The following is a 20635-nucleotide window of genomic DNA, read 5'->3' on the forward strand; positions in this document are numbered from 1 at the left end:
TGGGGGCTGGCTGAGGGCAGACGTAGGCTTGCCTTCACTGTTCATACCACAGTCATTATTTCTAAATCTGCAAACATGCTGTTAACACAAATTAGTATATGTGAGTTTGATGCAAAGCGGTGTCCTAAGTGGCCACACAAAGAAGAGGGTTATCCCTTCCCTATGGGCTTGAAAGCAATTGTTTCGCTTGAGCCTGGAACAGGAAACCAGTGCAGGCACCAGAATGCTGTTATAATACTGGTTGACACCAGAGCACAACAACATGACAGGTGTAATAATATTTTTTTTTTTTAAAAAAATATTTATTCAAATTTTAAAGATTACAAAGAGAAAAAAGAAAAATAAAAAACAGAAAAAATACAAACAATTAAAAAAGAACAGATCAAACCTTTACATAGCTTTATTTCCTTTGCTTATTTCCTTGACCTCCTCACACCTCCCATTTTTGTATTCTAATTCAATTTGTTATTTCAGCAAATCCTTCCAACCTTGTTTTTATCTTAATAATTTGTCTTAATATACTATAATTTTACATTCTCTCTTTCACCAATTCATTTTTACTTAATCCTTTATGTCATTTCTGCTAAAACCACATAATTTTCTTTTCCCAACATCTTTCTAGCAATCCTTAATTTTACAATGTTTTTGAAGATAAACTTTAATTTTTTTCCAATCTTCTTCCACTGATGACAGGTGTAATAATAATAATAGTAATAATAAAAATAATAAAATTATTAATTGCTTGTACTCCAGCCACTCTGGGCAGCTTCCAACAGAATATAAAAGAACACACAATGCATCAGACATCAAAAGCTGGGCCATGTTCTCAGTGGGGGTTAGTTTAAATGATTATTTTATTTTTCAGCTTGAGCACATTCCTAATATTGCAAAGATGCTGGGGGACAGGGACGACTTGCTGCAGCAAAGTAATGTTTGGGAAATGACTTTCCCCGTCCCCTGTGCTCCAAGTCCTGTAACCTTGTCTCTCATGATCGATGTCTATTAGTTTCTGCGGCCGCTGCCAAAACAACTTGCTTCAGATGGGCCCCCTTCCTCCGCCAGCTAGACTGGAAGATGAGCCCAAGATGGTTCCCAGAGGTGTACTTAGTTTCAAGGTAGCTTCAAGGAAACAAGATATGCCATCGGAGTCCAGGACCTGTCAAAATGGCAAGCTGCAGAAAGCGGCTATTTTTAAATGCTGCGGGGATCCGAGTGCTCATTTTGGTTTGGGATCTGTCTGCTGGATCCCACTCCAACATACCTCTTCAAGGCAATTTGGGGAGGGGGAGGTTAACAGTTTCTGCAGCTAGGCCCTAAAAATGAAGGTTTGTGGGTGAATTGGGTGTGATCTCCTGTTGACCAGAGTCCACAAGAGTCCCACTCTCAGTTGGGGAGCTTCCTAGAGACCAACTATTCAGGCCCCACGTCCAAATGTCAGCCTCCCCACCTGTCTTTCTAGTATTTTGGTTGGTTTTTCTCTTCACACATTCAAACCATCTTTGCATCACTAAAGGGCGACTTGTGGCTAGTTTGGTCATTTATGGTGGGCAATCCCAATAAAGGCATGCTTTAGGAACATCGGGTGCTGCCTTATCCCACTGGTCCATCTATCTCAGTGTTGTCTACACGGGCAGGCAGCAGCTCTGCGCGCGGGGGTGTGTGTGTGTGTGTTTTACAGGAAGGGGGTCTTTCCTAGCCCTACCGGCAGATGCTGCTCATTGAACCAGGGGAATTCTGCATGCAAATCAGACGCAAGCCACGTCGTCTCAGGATCCCTTTTCAGTACGGAGTTTCCCAAGCGGTCCGCTTTGCTTGTTAACTTAGTAGGGTTTGTGTCTCCACTTTGGGATATCAGTAGAAACGGGAAGATGGGGAAGAAATAGCCAATAACTAGCAGGGAGAGTCTTTGCTTGCCTCCCAACTTGAAACAACAAACATTCCAGGTTGCACAAAGCGCTGTGCGTGTATATGCACACTCCTCTTTCCAGGCGGGGTTTTCAATCCCCAAAGGAGAGCTATCATTCTCAGCGACGAAGCGGGGAACCCACCCTCGCCCTCGCCGGCTCAAACGCACAGTGGCGCGCAGGGAAACGAGCAGGCAGGCGCACGCACTCGCACATTACAAAGACCAGGGAGGGCATCGAGCCCCTGATCGGTGACTTCCCTCCCCCCCCCTTAATTCATTTTTGCCTGCGATTTCTTCCCAGCTAGCCAGAGGCTGCTCTAGGTGCCCAAGGTGCACCCGCGCCCGCCCGCCCGCGCGCGCACTCAACCCACTCACACGCCCGTTCCCGGCTCGCACGCGTGGCGGCAAGAAGCTGGCAAACTTCACGCGTCCTGCCCTGGCGTGATGGGAGCTCTTGCGCGAGAGAGAGGTCGGGGTCGTCTCCTGCTCCGGATCCAGAGGCAAGCTCCGGAGCCTGCTGCGGATTAACGGGATAAAAGAGAACGAGCAAGAGGAGAAGGGAGAGGAGCCGAGCGGGGAAAGCCGCAATGCCTGTTGCTTGGAAGGGGATCGTGGCGGATTCGGTCGGCTCCCCCCGCGGCTCGCCTTTCCCGCTTCCCCCCTCGGGCTGCGGAGCTCCGGAGGGCAGCTACGGCCAGCGGCGGGAGGCGAGCGGCGGAAGGTGAGCCGGATCCCAGCCCTCCACCCCCCTCCCGGGTTAGAAGCGGGAGGAAGGCGAGCGCGGGAAGCGGGGCGGGAGAGCTCAGCCATGGCTCCTCCGGCGAGAAGGGCGAAGCGGGAGCGAGATCCGGAGACCCGCGCGGAGGAGGAGGAGGAGGAGGAGCGGAGTTGCAGGGAGAGATGGTGTGCTGCAACTTTGCCTGCATCGTGGAAAGTTGTCTCTGGTTTCATTCCCCCCTTCCCTTCTTAATTTTTTTAAGAGAGAAGGCAAACGTGCACCACATGTATGCTTGCTCAGAAGTAAGCCCCGTTGTGTGCAGCGGGGCTTACTCCCAGGCAAAAGTGTGTGCGGAGGTTAAGATTGCAGCCTTGCAGAAGCCTGGTTACACCTCTTCCGCTTCAGCGTTCGTGCGGGAGAGAGGAACGGGGATTGCAAATTTAAAACTGGCTTGCAAATTCGGTTGCAAAGGTCTTTTCCAAACCGAAAGCCTGGGGGTGATAATAAAAATAATAGCTGGGTTTTCAGAAGGGGCGGGGAAGGGGTGTGTGTGGTGGCTCCGCCACCCCCCGGCTCCCAGGTAAGGCGGTCGGCTGCATTGCCCAAGGTGCATGGTTAGACATGCATCCGACAGCTCACTTTATTTTGGCTCCCAGGCACGACGCAGAATCCTGTTCCGTACTCAGCTGAAGCTTGGTTCTCCCATTCTGCCTGGGTGGGTTGTGCATGTGTGTGTACGTGTATATGCGCGTGAGTGTGTAAGAGAGAGAGGGAGAAATGAAAGACCCTTTGCTTTAGGTATGAAGCCGCTGATTTGGTGCCCTCTCGTGGCTCTCCGTTTCATACCATTATATCGTGTATATCTGTATATAAAACCATGGAAAATATATATTAAAAAAGCAAGAGGTTGCAGTTCCTTAAGCACAAGTTTTAAAAGGTGAGGAAATAAGGACGTTGGTCTTCGGGAAGAAACTTAGCTTGCGTGTAAAAACCACTGGGATCATCTTGAATGTAAATCTATGCAGCAACTGGATCTAGACAATGCCATTTTTCATGGTGAATTTTAGTACTTGAAACCTCTCTGCATCCTTTTCATGAAGAATTTTGGAATTGGCATTTTTCATGCTTCTGTAAGTTTCAGTTCCACTTAACAAACGAAGAACGAATTAGTTTCCTAGCTGGTTTCTTAGGTATATCTTACTTCAAATCTTACAGTACTGTAGTAGATATTTCCTCTGGCTCTGCATCAAGATCCCCCCCTCCTCCCTCCCTCCCTCCCTCTCTCTCTCTCTCTCTCTCTCTCACACACACACTTTCTTTAAAAATCAAGGAAACAACAGGAAATGAACAACCCCGAAATTATTGCTAAATTCCCCCTGGAAAAAAATGTAGTTTTTATCTGCCTCCAGAGCTTGATTGCAGCTTAGTATGATAGATTTTGTACAATCACATGGTGCAACTCTGATTCAGATTTTGGCCACGCTCATCTGCCAAAAAAAAATATTAAAAAATCCCCTCTTCACTGTTAATGTGCTGCTTTGCAAGGATGGGCCTTCACAGGTTGCATATAGTCATATAAGATAGTATTATTCTAGGTTTGCTTTGAAAGCACACATGCAGACAGACCTCTTTCTCCCTTCTCTGGAAAATGAATAGGAATTTACGGCTGCTGATTATGCCTGTCTTTAAGAGAGTGTGTGGTGGCAGCAGCCACAGCAGCAAACAGAAAAAAGGGGTGTGCGCAAGACTGTTCCGTTCTGGAGAACCAAAATGTGCAGTTAAGGTGTTGTCTGAAGTTAGGGTTTTCCTTTAATTTTAAAAAATGGCAGAGGTGTGCAATCTGCAGCGGTAAGATGCCTGTAAATACTGGTGTGCCCTGGGGGAATAAAGGCATTCCTTAGACGGGCTTTTGGGACTGCATACCTTCGCTGGGAAAATAACATGCATGTCACAATTCCTGCATGATGCTTGTAGAGGTGGCTCAAGTTATTTTGCTGCCTGAGGCAAAGGACAAGATGGCTTCCTCCCATTCCAAGTTCAGAAAATGATTCGGCTGTTTGTTGAATCTTGCTTCAACACTGGCCATGGGGGGTAGTCTGGGGTGCATTACTGGCCTGGTTGGCAGCACACACAGAACCCAAATGAAGCTGAAGATTCAGGGCAGGCAAAATTAAAGTGCTTTTCCCCACAGCACGGGAGAGTTCTGTTGCGTTCACGTCTTGCTTGCGGGCTTTCCATAGCCATCTGGTTGGCCACTGTGAGAAGAGAGTGCTGAACTAGATGGGCCTTTGGTCTGATCCAGCAGGGCTCTAAGAAGAGGAGGGCTCCAGCGTGCAGAGGAGGAACAATAGGCAGGGGTGGGGCCTGATACTGCTGCTCACCAGCAGCTGCCGCCTGAGGCAGTTACCTCACTTTGCCTAATGGCAGGGCCAACCCTGCAGGTACAATGTGTTTTTGTGTGTGTGTTTGCACCTTAGACAAAGGACACTCCATGGTGACCTTAGGCATCCTATTATTTAAGGCCACATCTACACCATACAGCAGAGGGTGTTCCGCAAAGAATCCCGGGAACTGCAGTTGACCCCTCACAGAGCTACGATTCCCAACACCCTTGACAGGCTACAGTTCCCAGGATTATGTGTGAGGCAGCCGTGCGCTTTAAACACACTGTGTAGACATAACCTAAGTTACCTGGTGCTCATTCAGTAGTCAAAGCTGCCATCCTACACCAGCTTTACCTGGGAGTAAGCCCCATTTAATTCAATGGGACTTAACTCCTAAGTACACATACATAAGGTCGTGCTGTAATTAACTTCCAAGATGGAAGTTCTGAACTTTTCAGTACAGTTAATTATTTGTTTGTTCATTCTAAATGTATTTTTGTCCATTAATTTAAGGCGACAATTCTCAAGAGTGACTCGCAACAGTCTGGAGCAAAGACCGGGATCATGCAGAATAGTAAAACTCGAGTAAAGTGATTTTTTTAGAACAACAGATGCACTGCTAGAAACCATCAAGATTGAAATAATCTTGGGAGTTGTGCTAGGAAGTCTGGCTGAATGCACAATTATTTACCTACTGTCAAAAGGATATCAAATTTGGTACCTTTAAACCACTGAGCCTAGGCCTTGCCAATCAGAAGGTCGGTGGTTCAAATCTCCGCGACAGGGTGAGCTCCTGTTACTCGGTCCCTGCTCCTGCCAACCTAGCAGTTCGAAAGCACCTCAAAGTGCAAGTAAATAAATAGGTACCGCTCTGGCGGGATGGTAAACGGTGTTTCCATGCACTGCTCTGGTTTGCCAGAAGCGGCTTAGTCATGCTGACCACATGACCTGGAAGCTGTACGCCGGCTTTCTTGGCCGATAAAGCGAGATGAGCGCTGCAACCCCAGAGTTGGTCCCAACTGGACCTAATGGTCAGGGGTCCCTTTACCTTTACCTTTAAGCCTGCCTGGCAGAGAGATTCCATGTGTGCAGTTGCCCCAGTGGAGAAGGCCTTCTAGTTCAGGGCTATCGCTATCGCTAGGCAGAGGAAGGCAGCAGAACCTGGGGGGCAGGGAACAGTAGCAAGGCTTTGTGGGCTCAGGCCTATGCGTGCTACATGGCCTTATCCCAGTGCCATTAGCTTGCCTACTGCCCTCAGGAGCAATGGAAGACACTGTTCTGCTAGCATTGAAGTACAATGTGACCTCTGACTCATCACAGTCCATCAGATGAGGAGGTTCCTTCCAAGCCTGCCCTTGCTATTGTGAGAATGGGCTAATCCCATGCCACTCTACAGTCCCGATTTAAGCAAGACATCCCGGAATTACAGAAGACCATCTTGGCTTCTGTACTGGATCCCAAAATGTCCAGGGTTTTTTTTCGGTTAGGCTCTCTGGTGCAAGTCAGCTGGCTCACACCAAAGCACTGTAACGAAATAACGAACAAACAATTGCTCAAGAGAGCTCAGGTTGGGGGGGAAAAGGAGCGTCCTGATTTTGGTCTGTGGGATGTTGATCTGAAACCTTGCCTACAAGTCTTGCCCACAGGTATAGGCAAGGCTGTATATCAGGAGACTGGTACCATTTCCTAGACAGAAACCCACCTTAACGGCTGAGGCTGCATGCTTGTGACTTCATTCCTCGTTCTGTTCCAAAGCAGTGCAACTCGGTACTTTTGAATCTTTAATTGGCCGATCTGTTGCCAGCAGGGCTTTCCCAACCCTCTTCGCTCTCTTAGGGAAAGCAACTCGTCATTTGCAGAGCCTGGAAACACTCAGTGAATCCCTTTCACCATTTAATGGGATTGCCTTCCTGGCAAAAGACCCATTTGCTTGAAAGGGAGGGAAAGACCCAAACATCTTTGCTTGGCTCGTTTCATGGAAATCCGGACCAAATTACCTTCATAAAACACACAGGCTCAAGACCTTTTATAGCTCCTCAGAGCTGGAGGACCGTTTTCAGAAAACCCACCAGGCATAATTGGCTTTTTGAAATAGGCAGAAGCCCTATTGATCCTAGATTTGGAAAGACTATCCTTCCACTGATAGCAGAGTTTTGATCACAGCAAGAACGGCATGTTCTATTTGGAGAGAGAGAAATTGTTTCCTAAGTATAATAATTTTCTTCCTTTCCCTCTTTTTTTTTTAGAAAAAGAGCAACCCCACGTACTTTTAACTTTCATGAATGCAAAGTACAGCACAGAAATATCTGAGACAATGCCTGTCAAAGTCTTGGAAAGGTTGCAACATCTGGGGTTCTTTAATTTAGAGCAGTGTTTCCCAAACTTGGGTCTCCAGCTGGTTTTTGGACTACAACTCCCATCATCCCTAGCTAGCAAGACCAGTGGTCATGGGTGATGGGAACTGTAGTCCGAAAACAGCTGGAGACCCAAGTTTGGGAAACAATAGTTTTAGAGAAAAGGGAGACGAGGTGATATGATAAGAGTAAAATTATGTGGAGAAAATGGACAGAGACAAGTTTTTCTCCCTCATAATGCTAGAACTTGGGGCCACCTAATGAAGCTGAATGCTGGAAGACGAAAGAAAATACTTCTTTTTCACACAGTGCAGAGTTAAACTGTGGCGTTCCCTCCCACAAGGGGTAGTGACGGCCACCAGTTTAGATGGCTTTAAAAGATCAGACAAATTCATGGAGGAGACGGCTGCCGATGGCTACTAGGCATCACAGAGCAAGTTCTCCAGAACTTTCCTTCAGGTTGCTTATTAAGCAAAACAGTGCATGGGGTGGGGTGGGGATACATGGAGAGAAAGTGAAATGTAGGCATGGTGTTGGAAGCCCAAAATATGTAGCTTATAACAATCTTAAAGTGGAGTGCAGGAGGCGCTAGGCAGCTTTGCAGTGCGATCCCATTCCACTTTGAGGCCACCTTGGCCATGCTGTTGACACTGCAGTCCAAACCTGCAGGTGACTTCTCCTGGCCGTGTCATGTAGCTGTAGAACATCAAGCCACTCTGGAAGCCCACAGGCCAATGGCCATAGCGTGGAACAAACATTCCCCAACACCATCTTCTGGGAGTGGCCACCCATGAAGAACCTGAATTGCTATAATAAAGTACAGTGGTACCTCGGGTTACATACGCTTCAGGTTACATACGCTTCAGGTTACAGACTCCGCTAACCCAGAAATAGTACCTCAGGTTAAGAACTTCGCTTCAGGATGAGAACAGAAATTGTGCTCCGGTGGTGTGGCGGCAGCAGGAGGCCCCATTAGTTAACAGTTTCAGGTTAAGAACGGACCTCTGGTACGAATTAAGTACTTAACCCGAGGTACCACTGTACCTTTTAAACTTAATCCTGACCTAGAATAAGGTTACCAGATTTTTTTCAATGAATCCGGGGACACTTTTCAACTTCAATGGATTTTATATGGGGACTGATTTGTAAATCCGGAGACTGTCCCCGGGAAACGGGGACATCTGGTAACCTTAACCTAGAAAGATACCATGGTCAAGGGTACTGAGAGCTACAGAGAAATCCGAGAGGTCTAACTGCCCTGATATATGCTCTGGCATATGCCATCCACCAGGGTAGCCAAGGGACAGAACCCAGACTAGAAAGGACCCAAGCCATCAGTATCATCCCAAACTCCTTGAAAGTTGAGAGGCTGCTTAGAGACTGGACCATAGTTGTCCATGGTCAAATGGCTTCTTGGTGAAATTTGACTTCTCTACGACTAGGCTCACTACTGCCCCCTTGAGGCAGACAGGAACAACTCCCTTGATGCGGAGCATTGTATACATTAAGAGCAATGGCTTGGGCGGGTTCAAGCTTGCTCTCCAGCCGCAACTTGGCTGCTGTACCCATTCTGAAGCATTTCCATTTGGGTCCTGGTAGTTATGTGAGACGAGTATGGAAGAAGTTCTGCATTAGGAGGCAGCTCCACATCAGATATGCCTTGTGGTGTTTCCACCCTGAGCATGGTGCCAAGCCATTGCATAATCATTGCAGGGCGAAAGCTGATGTTGACATGTGGGCACAAAAGGGCTTATCTGATGCCAGCATGTCTGAAGCCTTCTCCTAGTAGGTTTCCTTTCTCGGCTAGTCCCCTCCTCCCCGACGTCTTTCCCTTCCCAGTTGTAGTCTATTTTTAAATGACAACACTGGGTGGAGAACATTATTGCAGAACTTCGCGTGGGTGACCTCAGCTTGCTGACACCACGTGGGCACACTGCTGGCGGCTGACACTGGCACGCTTTTGTAGTGACTTGGCTGGCACCAAAGGACATTGAGTTCAGGGTGCTGTTTGCCTGTGACCTACGGGGTCAGCGCCAGTCCACACATGAGGCAAGGTGAGGCAGCTGCCTCAGGCAGGAGGATCCACAGGGGCAGCAGATCTGGCCTCTGAGGAACACATTGCCTGCTGCTGCCGCCACCGCCACGGTAACAGCAATAGCTCCTTGGAAGCCAGACCTGCCACCTGGATGCCCATATTTTAACTGGAGAAATGTTGGAGGGTATGGAATAGGATGTCCCTATTTGCATTGGGGGACGCAGGTGGCGCTGTGGGTTAAAGCCTCAGCGCCTAGGACTTGCCGATCGAAAGGTTGGCGGTTCGAATCCCTGCGGCGGGGTGCGCGCCCGCTGCTCGGTCCCAGCGCCTGGCAACCTAGCAGTTCGAAAGCACCTCCGGGTGCAAGTAGATAAATAGGGACCGCTTACCAGCGGGAAGGTAAACGGCGTTTCCGTGTGCGGCTCTGGCTCGCCAGAGCAGCGATGTCACGCTGGCCACGTGACCCGGAAGTGTCTCCGGACAGCGCTGGCCCCTGGCCTCTTAAGTGAGATGGGCGCACAACCCCAGAGTCTGTCAAGACTGGCCCGTACGGGCAGGGGTACCTTTACCTTTTACCTTTATTTGCATTGGAGAAATGTTGAAGGGTATGCACCTCCTCAGTAGCTCTCCCGATGCTGCCTCTATGGCAGCCTCTTGACAAAAAGAGGTCTCCTGGTCTCCTCCCACCCTTGTTCCCAATATAGTCTGCCTCAGTGCCAGTCCTGCCTATGGCCTTCTATCTGAGAGGTGGCTAGAAATGATTTGCCCCCAATTTCTCATAGCCGAAAGGAGCAGGCAGCTCTTCCATTGAGCGGGCAATCTCAGGTCATCTGTTGGGATTGGAAGGGGTTCCTTGTAGATATTATTGTGGACATTCATAGAGTTGGAAGAGACCACAAGGGCCATCGAGTGGGAATGTCCAGCAGTGGGAATGTCCAGCAGTGGGAATGTCCAGCAGTGGGAATGTCCAGCAGTGCTGACCAGGTTTGGTTCCCTTTAGGAGGCAGTCACTGTAGGTTTATTGGGGCTTTGTAATGCAGTCGTACCTTGGAAGTTGAATGGAATCCATTCCAGAAGTCCATTTGACTTCCAAAATGTTCAGAAACCAAGGCGCGGCTTCCGATTGGCTGCAGGAAGTTTCTGCAGCCAATTGGAACCCGCGCTGGACGTTCAGGTTCCAAAGAACGTCCACAAACCGGAACACTCACTTCTGGGTTTACAGCGTTTGGGAGCCAAAACGTTCGACTCGCAAGGCATTCGGGATCCAAGGTACGACTGTATTTCATTTTATATTCATGCCTGCAGATGTAGGTGGAGGCCATGACAAACACGGTCAAAGTCTGTGGCTCGCATCCCACAGCAGGTTTCCAGAGCCACTATCCCTAAATGCTGTTAGCTAACAGCAGGGGGGAAAGGGACATGGGTAGCACTGTGGTCTAAACCACAGAGCCTAGGGCTTGCCGATCTGAAGGTCGGCAGCTCAAATCCCGGCGATGGGGTGAGCTGCCGTTGCTCGGTCCCAGCTCCTGCCAACCTAGCAGTTCGAAAGCACATCAAGTGCAAGTAGATAAATAAGTACCACTCTGGTGGGAAGGTAAAACAGAGTTTCCATGTGCTGCTCTGGTTTGCCAGAAGCGGCTTAGTCATGCTGGCCACATGACCTGGAAGCTGTCTGCGGACGAACGTCGGCTCCCTCGGCCTATAGAGTGAGATGAGCGTGCAACCCCAGAGTCATCCACGACTGGACCTAATGGTCAGGGGTACCTTTACCTTTTAACAGCAGGGGAAGATCTTGGTAAGGCCTTGTGCAAGGTCAAAATTTGATACGCCCCAGCCCTTGCACCGCTAAGCGAGGTGCCAGGCTTTGGGAAGGAGGCACCAGGCTCTGGCCGCATCTTAGAGCCCCCCTGTCTTCTTCCCAAAGCCGAGCAATCGCTAACAAGGCTTTGGGAAGGAGGCAGGAAGGCATCCTCTTGGCGCCCTGTGCGGGGGAACTGGTTGCAGTGCCCCAAATCTGCCTCTGCTCACAGAGCCCAAACTCAGCTCTCTATTTCTTTTCCCTCTTTAGTCTCACTCAAACGGCGGTCTTTCTTCACACTCCTGGATTACATTTTAATCCTATTTGGGAAGGGGAAGTCCGACCCGTTCTCTAATTGGTTTTTCATATACAGAACCATCCAGAGTGGCACTATATCAGGAAGCAGTTGTCTGACTGTTAGTTCTTATGCAGACGCCTTAAAATGCAGCTTCCCTTAATAGAAGGAGACGCCTGTCTGTCTGGAGCCTGGCCAGCAGATCTGACCAGCTTTAGGTAGTCCTTCTGGCCCTGGCCAGACCCCCCAATCTCACAGCAATGTTGTCATGCTCGCCTCACCTGGCTGGTGAGAAGTTCTGGGGACGTAGCCATCACCTGGGTTCACCAGTTACCTCCAGCAAAAGGTTACAGGGAGTTTATGGTATTTGTAGTATTTGCGTTTCCTTACAAATAGACAGGTCAGACACAGGTAGAGGTATAGCTTTAATTCTCCAAAGTCCACTGTGCTCACCTCAGGACCACCAAGGGAACAGCCTGTAACCCAACATGCTTTCTGAGGCAATTCAACTTTAAATGTACGTTGTGTGTACGTAGCCCCTGTCTGTCTACCATTCACTGAAAAACAGAATGCAGCAGCTAGACTGGTGACTGGGAGTGAGCGCCAAGACCACAACACCGGTCCTGAAAGATCTACATTGGCTTCCTGTACATTTCCGAGCACAGTTCAAAGTGTTGGTGCTGACCTTTAAAGCCCTAAACTGCCTCGGTCCTGTATACCTGAAGGAGTGTCTCCACCCCCATCATTCAGCCCAGACACTGAGGTCCAGCTCCGAGGGCCTTCTGGCAATTCCCTCATTGCAAGAAGTGAGGCTACAGAGAACCATGCAGAGGGCCTTCTTGGTAGTGATGCCCACCCTGTGGAACGCCCTCCCATCAGACATCAAGGAAATAAACAACTATCGGACTTTTAGAAGACATCTGAAGGCAGGCCAGTTTAGGGAATTTTTGAATGTTTGATGTTTTATTGTGTTTTTAATATTCTGTTGGGAGCTGCCCAGAGTGGCTGGGGAAACCCAGCCAGATGGTCGGGGTATAAATAAATTATTATTATTATTATTATTATTATTATTATTATTATTATTATTATTATTTCTGACACAGACACGTTGATGATCTCATGCCCAGCCGAGGGAGTGGGAAACTCCAAAACAGCTTTCTCCTTCCAGGACTGTTTCTGGCCATTTTCTAGTTATTGTGGGCAGCTCTGTGCTGGATTTTTTTTTTTTTAATAACACAATTGCTGCTCATGGGGCACATTGTATAAAGTATCACCCTATAAGCCCATTGTTTATAACACAACTCCATGGTCCACGCCACTGTTGTGCTTATGCTCCTTATAAGTTCAGGTGTGACCCAGTTTAAATGTAACACCTAGACACATGAGACTTCAGACAAGTTTTGTTTTTTTAAAACCCCAGCATGAACAGTGCCACATTGAAATTGGACCTGAGAACTTGGCACACCCCCAACATTTTTTTAAAGAAATGCAAGGATCTTAATCACAAAAGGAAGTTCAAGCAGCAATGAATTGTGCCTATGTGTGCTTTTTTTTTTAAAAAAAGGAAAAGATCTTTATTGAACACAAGTGTATTTGAATGCAAGTCTCTTGCAAGATCAGGGAGGCTAAATTTCACACCAGAGTGTCAGATTCCACCACTTAGCAGATGACAAGCAGTGCCCTCGCTGTTGATGATCCAGAAACAGTGGCTCAGATGACTAGGTGAGGAAATGAGAAAGTGACACAAGCCGGCAATTGATGCGCCGGAGCAGGGAGTGCTCTAAAGATCTCTGGCCTCAATATGGCGGACTTCCTATTCAGTTATGAGCCCAGTTTAAAGTGCTGGCCTTTAAAGCCCTAAATGGTGTGGGACCTTGCGGGAAGACCTCCTCCCCTCCCAGCCTGCCCGTGCCTTGGTGTCTTCAGCAGAAGCTGTCCTCTAATTTCACCTTTGAAGGTGGCCATGTGTCCTACCTCTCAGAAGACAATACTCTATTTGAAGGGACGGTCAGAGGAGAGTCCTCTGTTTACCCTTCTGAGGTAAAATGACGCACGTTGGGGGCAATAAAGTACTTCACACTATGCAAAGTTAAGCCATGGAATTTGCTCCCACCGAAGGTAGTGGTGGTCACCAAGTGTGATGGAGGACAAGGCTCTCCAGCGGCTGCTAGACACGATAGCTACGCTCTTCTTCCTTGGTTGGAGGCAGTGTGTTTCTGAATACCGATTGCAGGAAACCACAGGACAGGAGAGTGTTCTTGCACTCAGGTTCCAGTTTGTGGGCTTCCCACAGGCATTTGGTTGGTCACTGAGAGAACAGAGGTGGATCATTGTTCTGGCCCAGCAGTCTCATGCCATGTCCTATGAGAACTGCAGTGAAGGTGTTCTGGTAACTTCAGATCTTTTGCCTTGCTTCCAGAATTGTAGCTCTCAGGTTTCCTTCAGGACTGGTAATGACTATGATATCTTGTCTGCAGTGGAGATACACCCCTGTATGTGTGTGTAAACACTTTATTGAAAAATAAGAAGTGCTGTATTTTTCTGCGTATAAGACTAGGTTTTTTTAAAACCAAAAAATAAGGTTTAAAATTGGGGCTCGTCTTATACACGGGTAGTGCTGAGGGGTGTTTTCTTAATTTGGAGCCCCCCCAAAGAGGACTTATATATGGGGGCGTTGTATACACGGAAAAATACGGTATATAATTACCAGTATAAGAGCACTGGGTAAAATAAGACTTGAGAAGAAGAAACATAAAATAACACCCATGTAAAAAACCAAAACAAAAAACCTTATAAACATCGCATGATTATTATTGCAGTTCACCTAATCTTAACCTTTATGCAGTGTTGATAAAAACAAATTCTAAATGCCGTTAGACTAAAGCTCCCATCATCCCTGACCTTGGGCCGTGCTGGCTGGGGCTGATGGGAGTTGGGGTCCAGCAGGGGCTTGGACTAGATGACCCCTGGGGTCCCTTCCAACTCTACAATTCTGTGAATATCTGGAGGGCCACAGCTTGCTCGTTTGGGGCAAACTCTGCTGTTTTCATATACTGTAACGCTGGTGGGCACCCATGTCAAAAACCCCAGGACTACATGTAGTTGTACCTTGGATCCCAAACGCCTTGGTACTCGGACGTTTTGGCTTCTGAATGCCGCAAACCCAGAAGTGAGTGTTCCGGTTTGCAAACGTTCTTTGGAACCCTAACGTCCAACGAGTCTTCTGTGGCTTCTGATTGGCTGCAGGATCTTCCTGCAGCCAATCAGAAGCTGTGATTGGGTTTCCAAATGTTTTGGAAGTTGAACGGACTTCCAGAACGGATTCCGTTCGACTTCCAAGGTACGACTGTACTTTGTTTTGGTGGTGGTGATGTTTCATTGTGATGACGAAACGTTGCCTCAGCTCCAGTGTTGCCCTTGCTCTGTCTTTTCAGTTAGTGATCCCCGAGCCGCAGCCTCGGAGGCTCCCCCAGAGGCAAAGCACGCCCACCAAGCGACTGATGACCGAGCGGCTTCACCGTGGCTCCCCAGATGCCCCGCCATGCCTTTTTTGGACTGGCTCCTCTACCACTCGGTTGCCATGTGGCTGCTCCTCCAGAGTTTTGTCCTGATAGCCTTTTGCTTCCACTCCGCCACCACCTTCCCCAAGGGCTGCTACCCTTCTACCGAGGACGGCTTCAAAACCTTCCGCTGCAGCAAGGCCCAGCTCACCGTTATCCCGAGGGATATCCCCAACGACACCAACAAATTGTACCTGGATTACAACCACATTTCTTTCCTGCCTAACGACGCCTTTCAGAACCTGCCCCTTCTGGTGGAACTCGACTTGTCGCACAACGCCATCAGCCGCGTGGAGGTCGGGGCCTTCCGGGGATTGTCAGAAAGCCTGCACGCTCTGGACCTGTCCTCAAACAAGCTGGTGTCTATCAACAAGGATGTATTCAGTGCGCTGAAAGCCAAAGCCAACCTCTCCAGCAACCCTTGGCTTTGCGACTGCACCCTCCAGCAGCTCGTCGAGAGGGTGGAGCTGGTGGCCGGCACCTCCGACGGGATCATCTGCGACGCCTCAGCCCGGAAGGAGCACATCGGCAAGCCCTTTCTGCAACTGGTGGGGGACATAGACTTTTGCAACATCTACAAGAAGACCACAGACATCGCCATGCTGGTCACCATGTTCGGCTGGTTCGCCATGGTGATCTCGTACTTGATCTACTACGTCCGGCAGAACCAAGAAGACGCCCGCCGGCACCTAGAATATCTCAAGTCCTTGCCCAGCAAGCAGAAGAAGTCGGAAGAGTCGTCTACGATTAGCACTGTGGTGTGACCAAAAACGAAACCCTCCCTCTGCCCCGCATCCTCAAGAAAATCGTAAGCAGATAAAAGAGATTCTACATCTCCTTCATGTGGATCGTGTCCACTAGATGCTGGAATGCACAATGGCTGAAGAGACTGTTACTAAGCAAACAAAACGACTTGGGGAGGCAGGGCCTTGCTTATACAGAAGGCCTCCCTTAGAGTTTCTTTTCAAGCAATGAGCAACAAAAATCATGTCAAGGTTGAATTACTCGGCACACTTCAAGGCAGGGGTTAGTGCCAGGTTGAATCAACTACTTCTCAGCCCTGCTGTAGAGACTCCATCATACACACACTTTGCAAAAAAACCACCCACCTCTTTCTCTCATGATATTGAGTACCAAAAACCTGGAGAACTGCATCCTGGGATATATTCCCATCATGCAATGCTCCAGAAGGATTGGGAGTGAGACTTAGGCGAAGCTCAGTGCTGTAGGTGTGCTGTTAAGATCCTGCGCACATTTGCCCAGAAGTAAGTGCCACTGGGTTCAGTGCTGTTTACTCCTCAGTAAGTGTGCGCCGGACTTTAGAGGGTATTTCAAGGCCTGAAGTACGAAAGCCCCCCCTCCCCAAAGCTCTGAACAATATACAATAATTACCAAGTGCTGGGAGGCGTTTTGAGCCTGTTATTAATGCGCAAGATTAGAGAGGATGAAACAAATTGCAGCGTCCCCTTAATGCTGAATGTTCTCTTTAAACGCACATTAATAGCACCACCAGTTCCCCTGTCAGATGCTTCTTATTGGGATTTCCCCCCACCCCCTTTAATCATTTTCTTCTTTGCAGGAATCCATTAAAACATTCAGCATGGAGTGGGGGGGGGGGAGAATCAATGTTTTGAACTTTTAAGCCATTCTCTCACAGTTCTTGCTGCTGTTAAGATTATTTCTCTGGCCTGCCGGGAGATGGAAAAATCTTAACTAGCTCAAGTCATGCAATTTGGGGGTGGGGGTGGGGGCAGGAATCGTACTCACACCAACTCTCAAGGAACACAAAGAAAACATGCACAATGAACGCCCTCAATCCAGGAGATGGCAGACCAGCAGAAGGCTGTGACGCAAAGACACTGTTTAGCTCTCCCAGCTAAGCTGATTTTTTTTTTGCAGGGGCCTCTGAGGAGTAGCATATGGCTCATCTTGCCGGGTGATGCCTGTCATCCACCTGTCCACTCCCCTCCTGTCGACTCCGCAGCAGCCTTTTCCACACCTGCCATGTGATAGATTCACATCCAGGGAAACCTATTTCTACTGTGGATCGCATCCACTGGATTGAGGGGTAGTCGTGTTTACCCGTTTTCTCTTATAACTAGTGGCTGTATCATCACTATAGTATTCTAGGACTCCAAAAAATTCCCATGATTCACAAGAGGTTTTGCCATTTTGATAAAATAATTTAAAAAAACAGACACCAAACAGAATAATTCCTAACTGGGAACCATCAACAAGTAGCTGAGAATATTTATTTTGGCACCTATAGGCAAAATGCCACATTACCAAGAAATGTATACTATCATATCAGCACCCCCCCCCCAAAAAAGGGAACATTGCAATTTTCGTTTTGCTAAGTTTTATGTACTTAAGAATAATAATCTTAAAAACCCGAATGCATATAGTCGCTGGTTTTCCAAACGGATCAACTTTTTTATATGTGCTGTAGCAATAGCTGGATATCCATTTTGCTGGAATGCTTCACGTTGAGCCATGGCAGTTATCAGAATGAAAATGCATATGGACTTATGGATCAATAGCATAAATACTTGGATCAGTAGTAAGGCACGAGATAATAGAAGACACATCTATAGACTAGAATCACGGGGTCATGTTCTTTGAGACTTTTTCTTTCTTTCAAAAAACGAAAATAGTTTTAGGCTCAAATTTGACAAGAATTGACCTGGGCTCCAAAGGTTTATTGTACTGTGACCTTTCCATTTCTCAGAACCAGAACTATGAACTCGGGAAAACAAAAGGGGGCGGGGAACAGTTCACATGTCGCCCTTTTGTTATTTCTTCACTCACAGAAGTTGCCTGCTTGTTGTGAACAACAGTGATAAAAACGGAGCACATGTTTTTTTTTCAGCTCCACTCATGGAACTCAATAGTTTATTTATTTTGTCCAAGATCCTTATAACCTGCCCTTCCTCCAGCCTGGAAGCTCAGGGCAACTAACAGCCAATGAATTAAACCATCATACAAAATTATGCCCGGGATTCTATAGCGAGTGTCATTAAAATGTGGCTTTGTTCATCGTTTTGCTGGTACGCTAAATCTGCCAGCTCCTTAACTCCTTGTTTTCATCAAGACCTCAGATCTCAGCTGTGTCATCCTCCATGGTCTGTGGAGGTCTGAAATAATACCTTTATTTCGGAGCGGAGATCCGCCAGTTCCCATATGGGGAGGACCGCTCCTGTGAGTGAAGAGAGCATCCAAAGGGGATTGCCTGCACTGGCCCCGGTCGATCGCGCAGGGCCAGTGGAAAGCATCATCCGATCTGATGTCTCCTGCTAGCCAATACTGCATCACCTTTTATACAACACCAATGTGCCACATCAAAGGGTTGTTTTGTCTGGACTATTCCAAACGCTGGAAGAAGTAAATTAAGGAGGACCTTAGGGAGGTATGCTGGGCTTGGGAGAGTTATTTCTACTCGCTCCAAACCTCGAGGGTGTTGAAAGAGCTGTGGGCAAGGGGGCACATCTGCGGCGCACCACTCCAGACTGCAGATGTGACCTGGATATCCACCTGTATTCCTCATGTGCCTACCTGGTTCCTGCTTGGGGGGGAATGACGCCCTGCCAGGTTTCTAGACCATACGATAACTCTGTTCTGGCCCAAGCGCGGGCAAGACATAGAGATCACATCCACCTGCCATTCTCTCAAGTGCCCTTTACTGAGAGACATCCTCCTCCAGAGCCTTTCAGCCTGGTGTTCCAGGGCAGGCCTTTTTGTGTGTGTGTGTGTGGGGGGGACATTTATTATTATTTTTTTGCAAGTCCCACCTACTTTGTAGCAAAATACTCCCCTTGTTCTTCAAGAGGTCCCTCCTTCCGTTTCCTTTACCAATAAAAGCCGAAACGCCTTCTTTTATCAAGAGAGAGAACGCACTGCAATAGCCTACCATCAGACTTTAAAGGGGCAGCTGGTCACCGAATGTTTCTCGGCGGAGGACCCAGAAGTCAACTGACCTTCCACTGTGACCGTGCATTGAGGGAGCCCAAGAGGTGAGGAGGAAGACTAATGCGCACACTCTCTCTTTCTCTGTTGATCAGCAGCCTTATACCTTGACCTCTTCAAACTCAGTACCTCTTCTCTACATTCCCAGTATGCAGTAGGACCCCCCTCCACCGCAGCGTTGGCAGCCGGCCAGAGCTGCCGTTGGGAAAACCAAAGCAGCCGTGGAAAAAGCTTATACACATGTGCACAAAGAAGAGGGGGAGAAAAGGAAGGAAGAAATACTCTGGTAATAAGTAAAACCTTTCCTGGTTGTTTTGTTTTTTGTTTCGCCCCCCCCCCCAAATGTTATTTATTTCAGTTTTTCCCCATGAAAAAAGGCAAATAAACAAAAATTCAACAGGCTACATTGGAAGATGCTTGGCTGCTTTATGTATGTGCATGCGTGTGTCTTTGAAAATGTGCTTTTCCACGCAAGGGTTGCACGGGGGATCTGTGCAGGGGTGGTTCAAGGCATTTGGGCAGAGCATGGGTTTCGCTTGCAGGAGACCATGGGTTCAATCCAGGTAGGGCTGGCAAAGTTGGAGTCAGATCCAGGTCAGCACTAAAGTAATAAGTCACTGATGTCGGTGATGTTAACTCTATTCAGGTAAACCAAAATACAGCTCAGGCCTAGTGGTCTCAGCAACCCTTCCCAGCAGGTCTTGCCCCAATGACATGGTTGCAAAGACTGAAGGTCCTCTCCACCCCTCTCTAAGGCTACTCCTCTCCCGGGTTTTCCCCATGCAGTCTCAAACTGCACAACTAATCTCTGTTCTGCCCTTTTCATTTCTCTGCACGTTCTCAGAGACTAGTAGGGAAGGGAGGAGGTTGCAGCAGCAGCAGGAGACTCCCTGGGTTCTTCATCCACCTCTTGACCCCACTCTTCTCTCTAGCCTCCACTTCAGTCTGAACTGCTCCCTGCTATAGACTCTTCCTGCTCACTAAACCCTGTTGTGCTTCTAGCTTCTGAAACCTCCCCCCCCCAGTCTTTTCCCTTTGACCACTCATCATCATCCCGCCACCAATCCCCCGGCTCTGAGCCTTCTTCCCCTGGGGGTTCTATAGGGAGTTCCTCAGCTGGTGCCTCTCTCCTGCATCCAGGCAGCCCATAACAATGTCCAAAACCCTAAAGAGCTGCCCTCTGTCAGTGTGTAGCTCGGGGAAAGGGAACTTGTCTCCCTCCAGAGAAGAAGAAGAGAAGAGTTTGGATTTGAATCCCGCTTTATCACTACCCTAAGGAGTCTCAAAGTGGCTAACAATCTCCTTTCCCTTCCTCCCCCACAACAAACACTCTGTGAGGTGAGTGAGGCTGAGAGACCAAAGAAGTGTGACTGGCCCAAGGTCACCGGGCAGCTGCATGTGGAGAAGCGGGGAAGCGAACCCGGTTCACCAGATTACGAGTCTACTGCTCTTAACCACTACACCACACTGGCTCTCAGACAGTGCTGAAGCCCGACTCCTGTTATCCCTGACCATTGGGCATTCTGGCTGGGGCTGTTGGGAGTTGGAGTCCTCCAACATTTGGAGGGTCACAAGTAAGCCATCCTGGGATAAATGCTGAGCTGGATAGGCTGAAGGTTTTA

General features: G+C 48.3%; 1 protein-coding gene across 1 annotated transcript; it reads left to right on the forward strand.

Annotated features, from left to right (window-relative positions):
- The first annotated feature begins 801 nt into the window (after positions 1 to 801).
- Positions 802 to 19415, forward strand: LRRC3C (leucine rich repeat containing 3C). Its single transcript, XM_079948901.1, has 2 exons — positions 802 to 2627; positions 14925 to 19415. Exon 2 carries the CDS (start codon positions 15032 to 15034, stop codon positions 15812 to 15814), a length of 783 nt encoding a protein of 260 aa, XP_079805027.1. The 5' UTR covers positions 802 to 2627; positions 14925 to 15031; the 3' UTR covers positions 15815 to 19415.
- Positions 19416 to 20635: the final 1220 nt, after the last annotated feature.

Source organism: Podarcis cretensis, assembly GCF_951804945.1.
Source record: "Podarcis cretensis genome assembly, chromosome: 13".
Taxonomy (NCBI): domain Eukaryota; kingdom Metazoa; phylum Chordata; class Lepidosauria; order Squamata; family Lacertidae; genus Podarcis; species Podarcis cretensis.

Excerpts from the sequence above, each read along its gene's own strand:
- LRRC3C (XM_079948901.1), top strand. The coding sequence starts at position 15,032 with ATGCCTTTTTTGGACTGGCTCCTCTACCACTCGGTTGCCATGTGGCTG.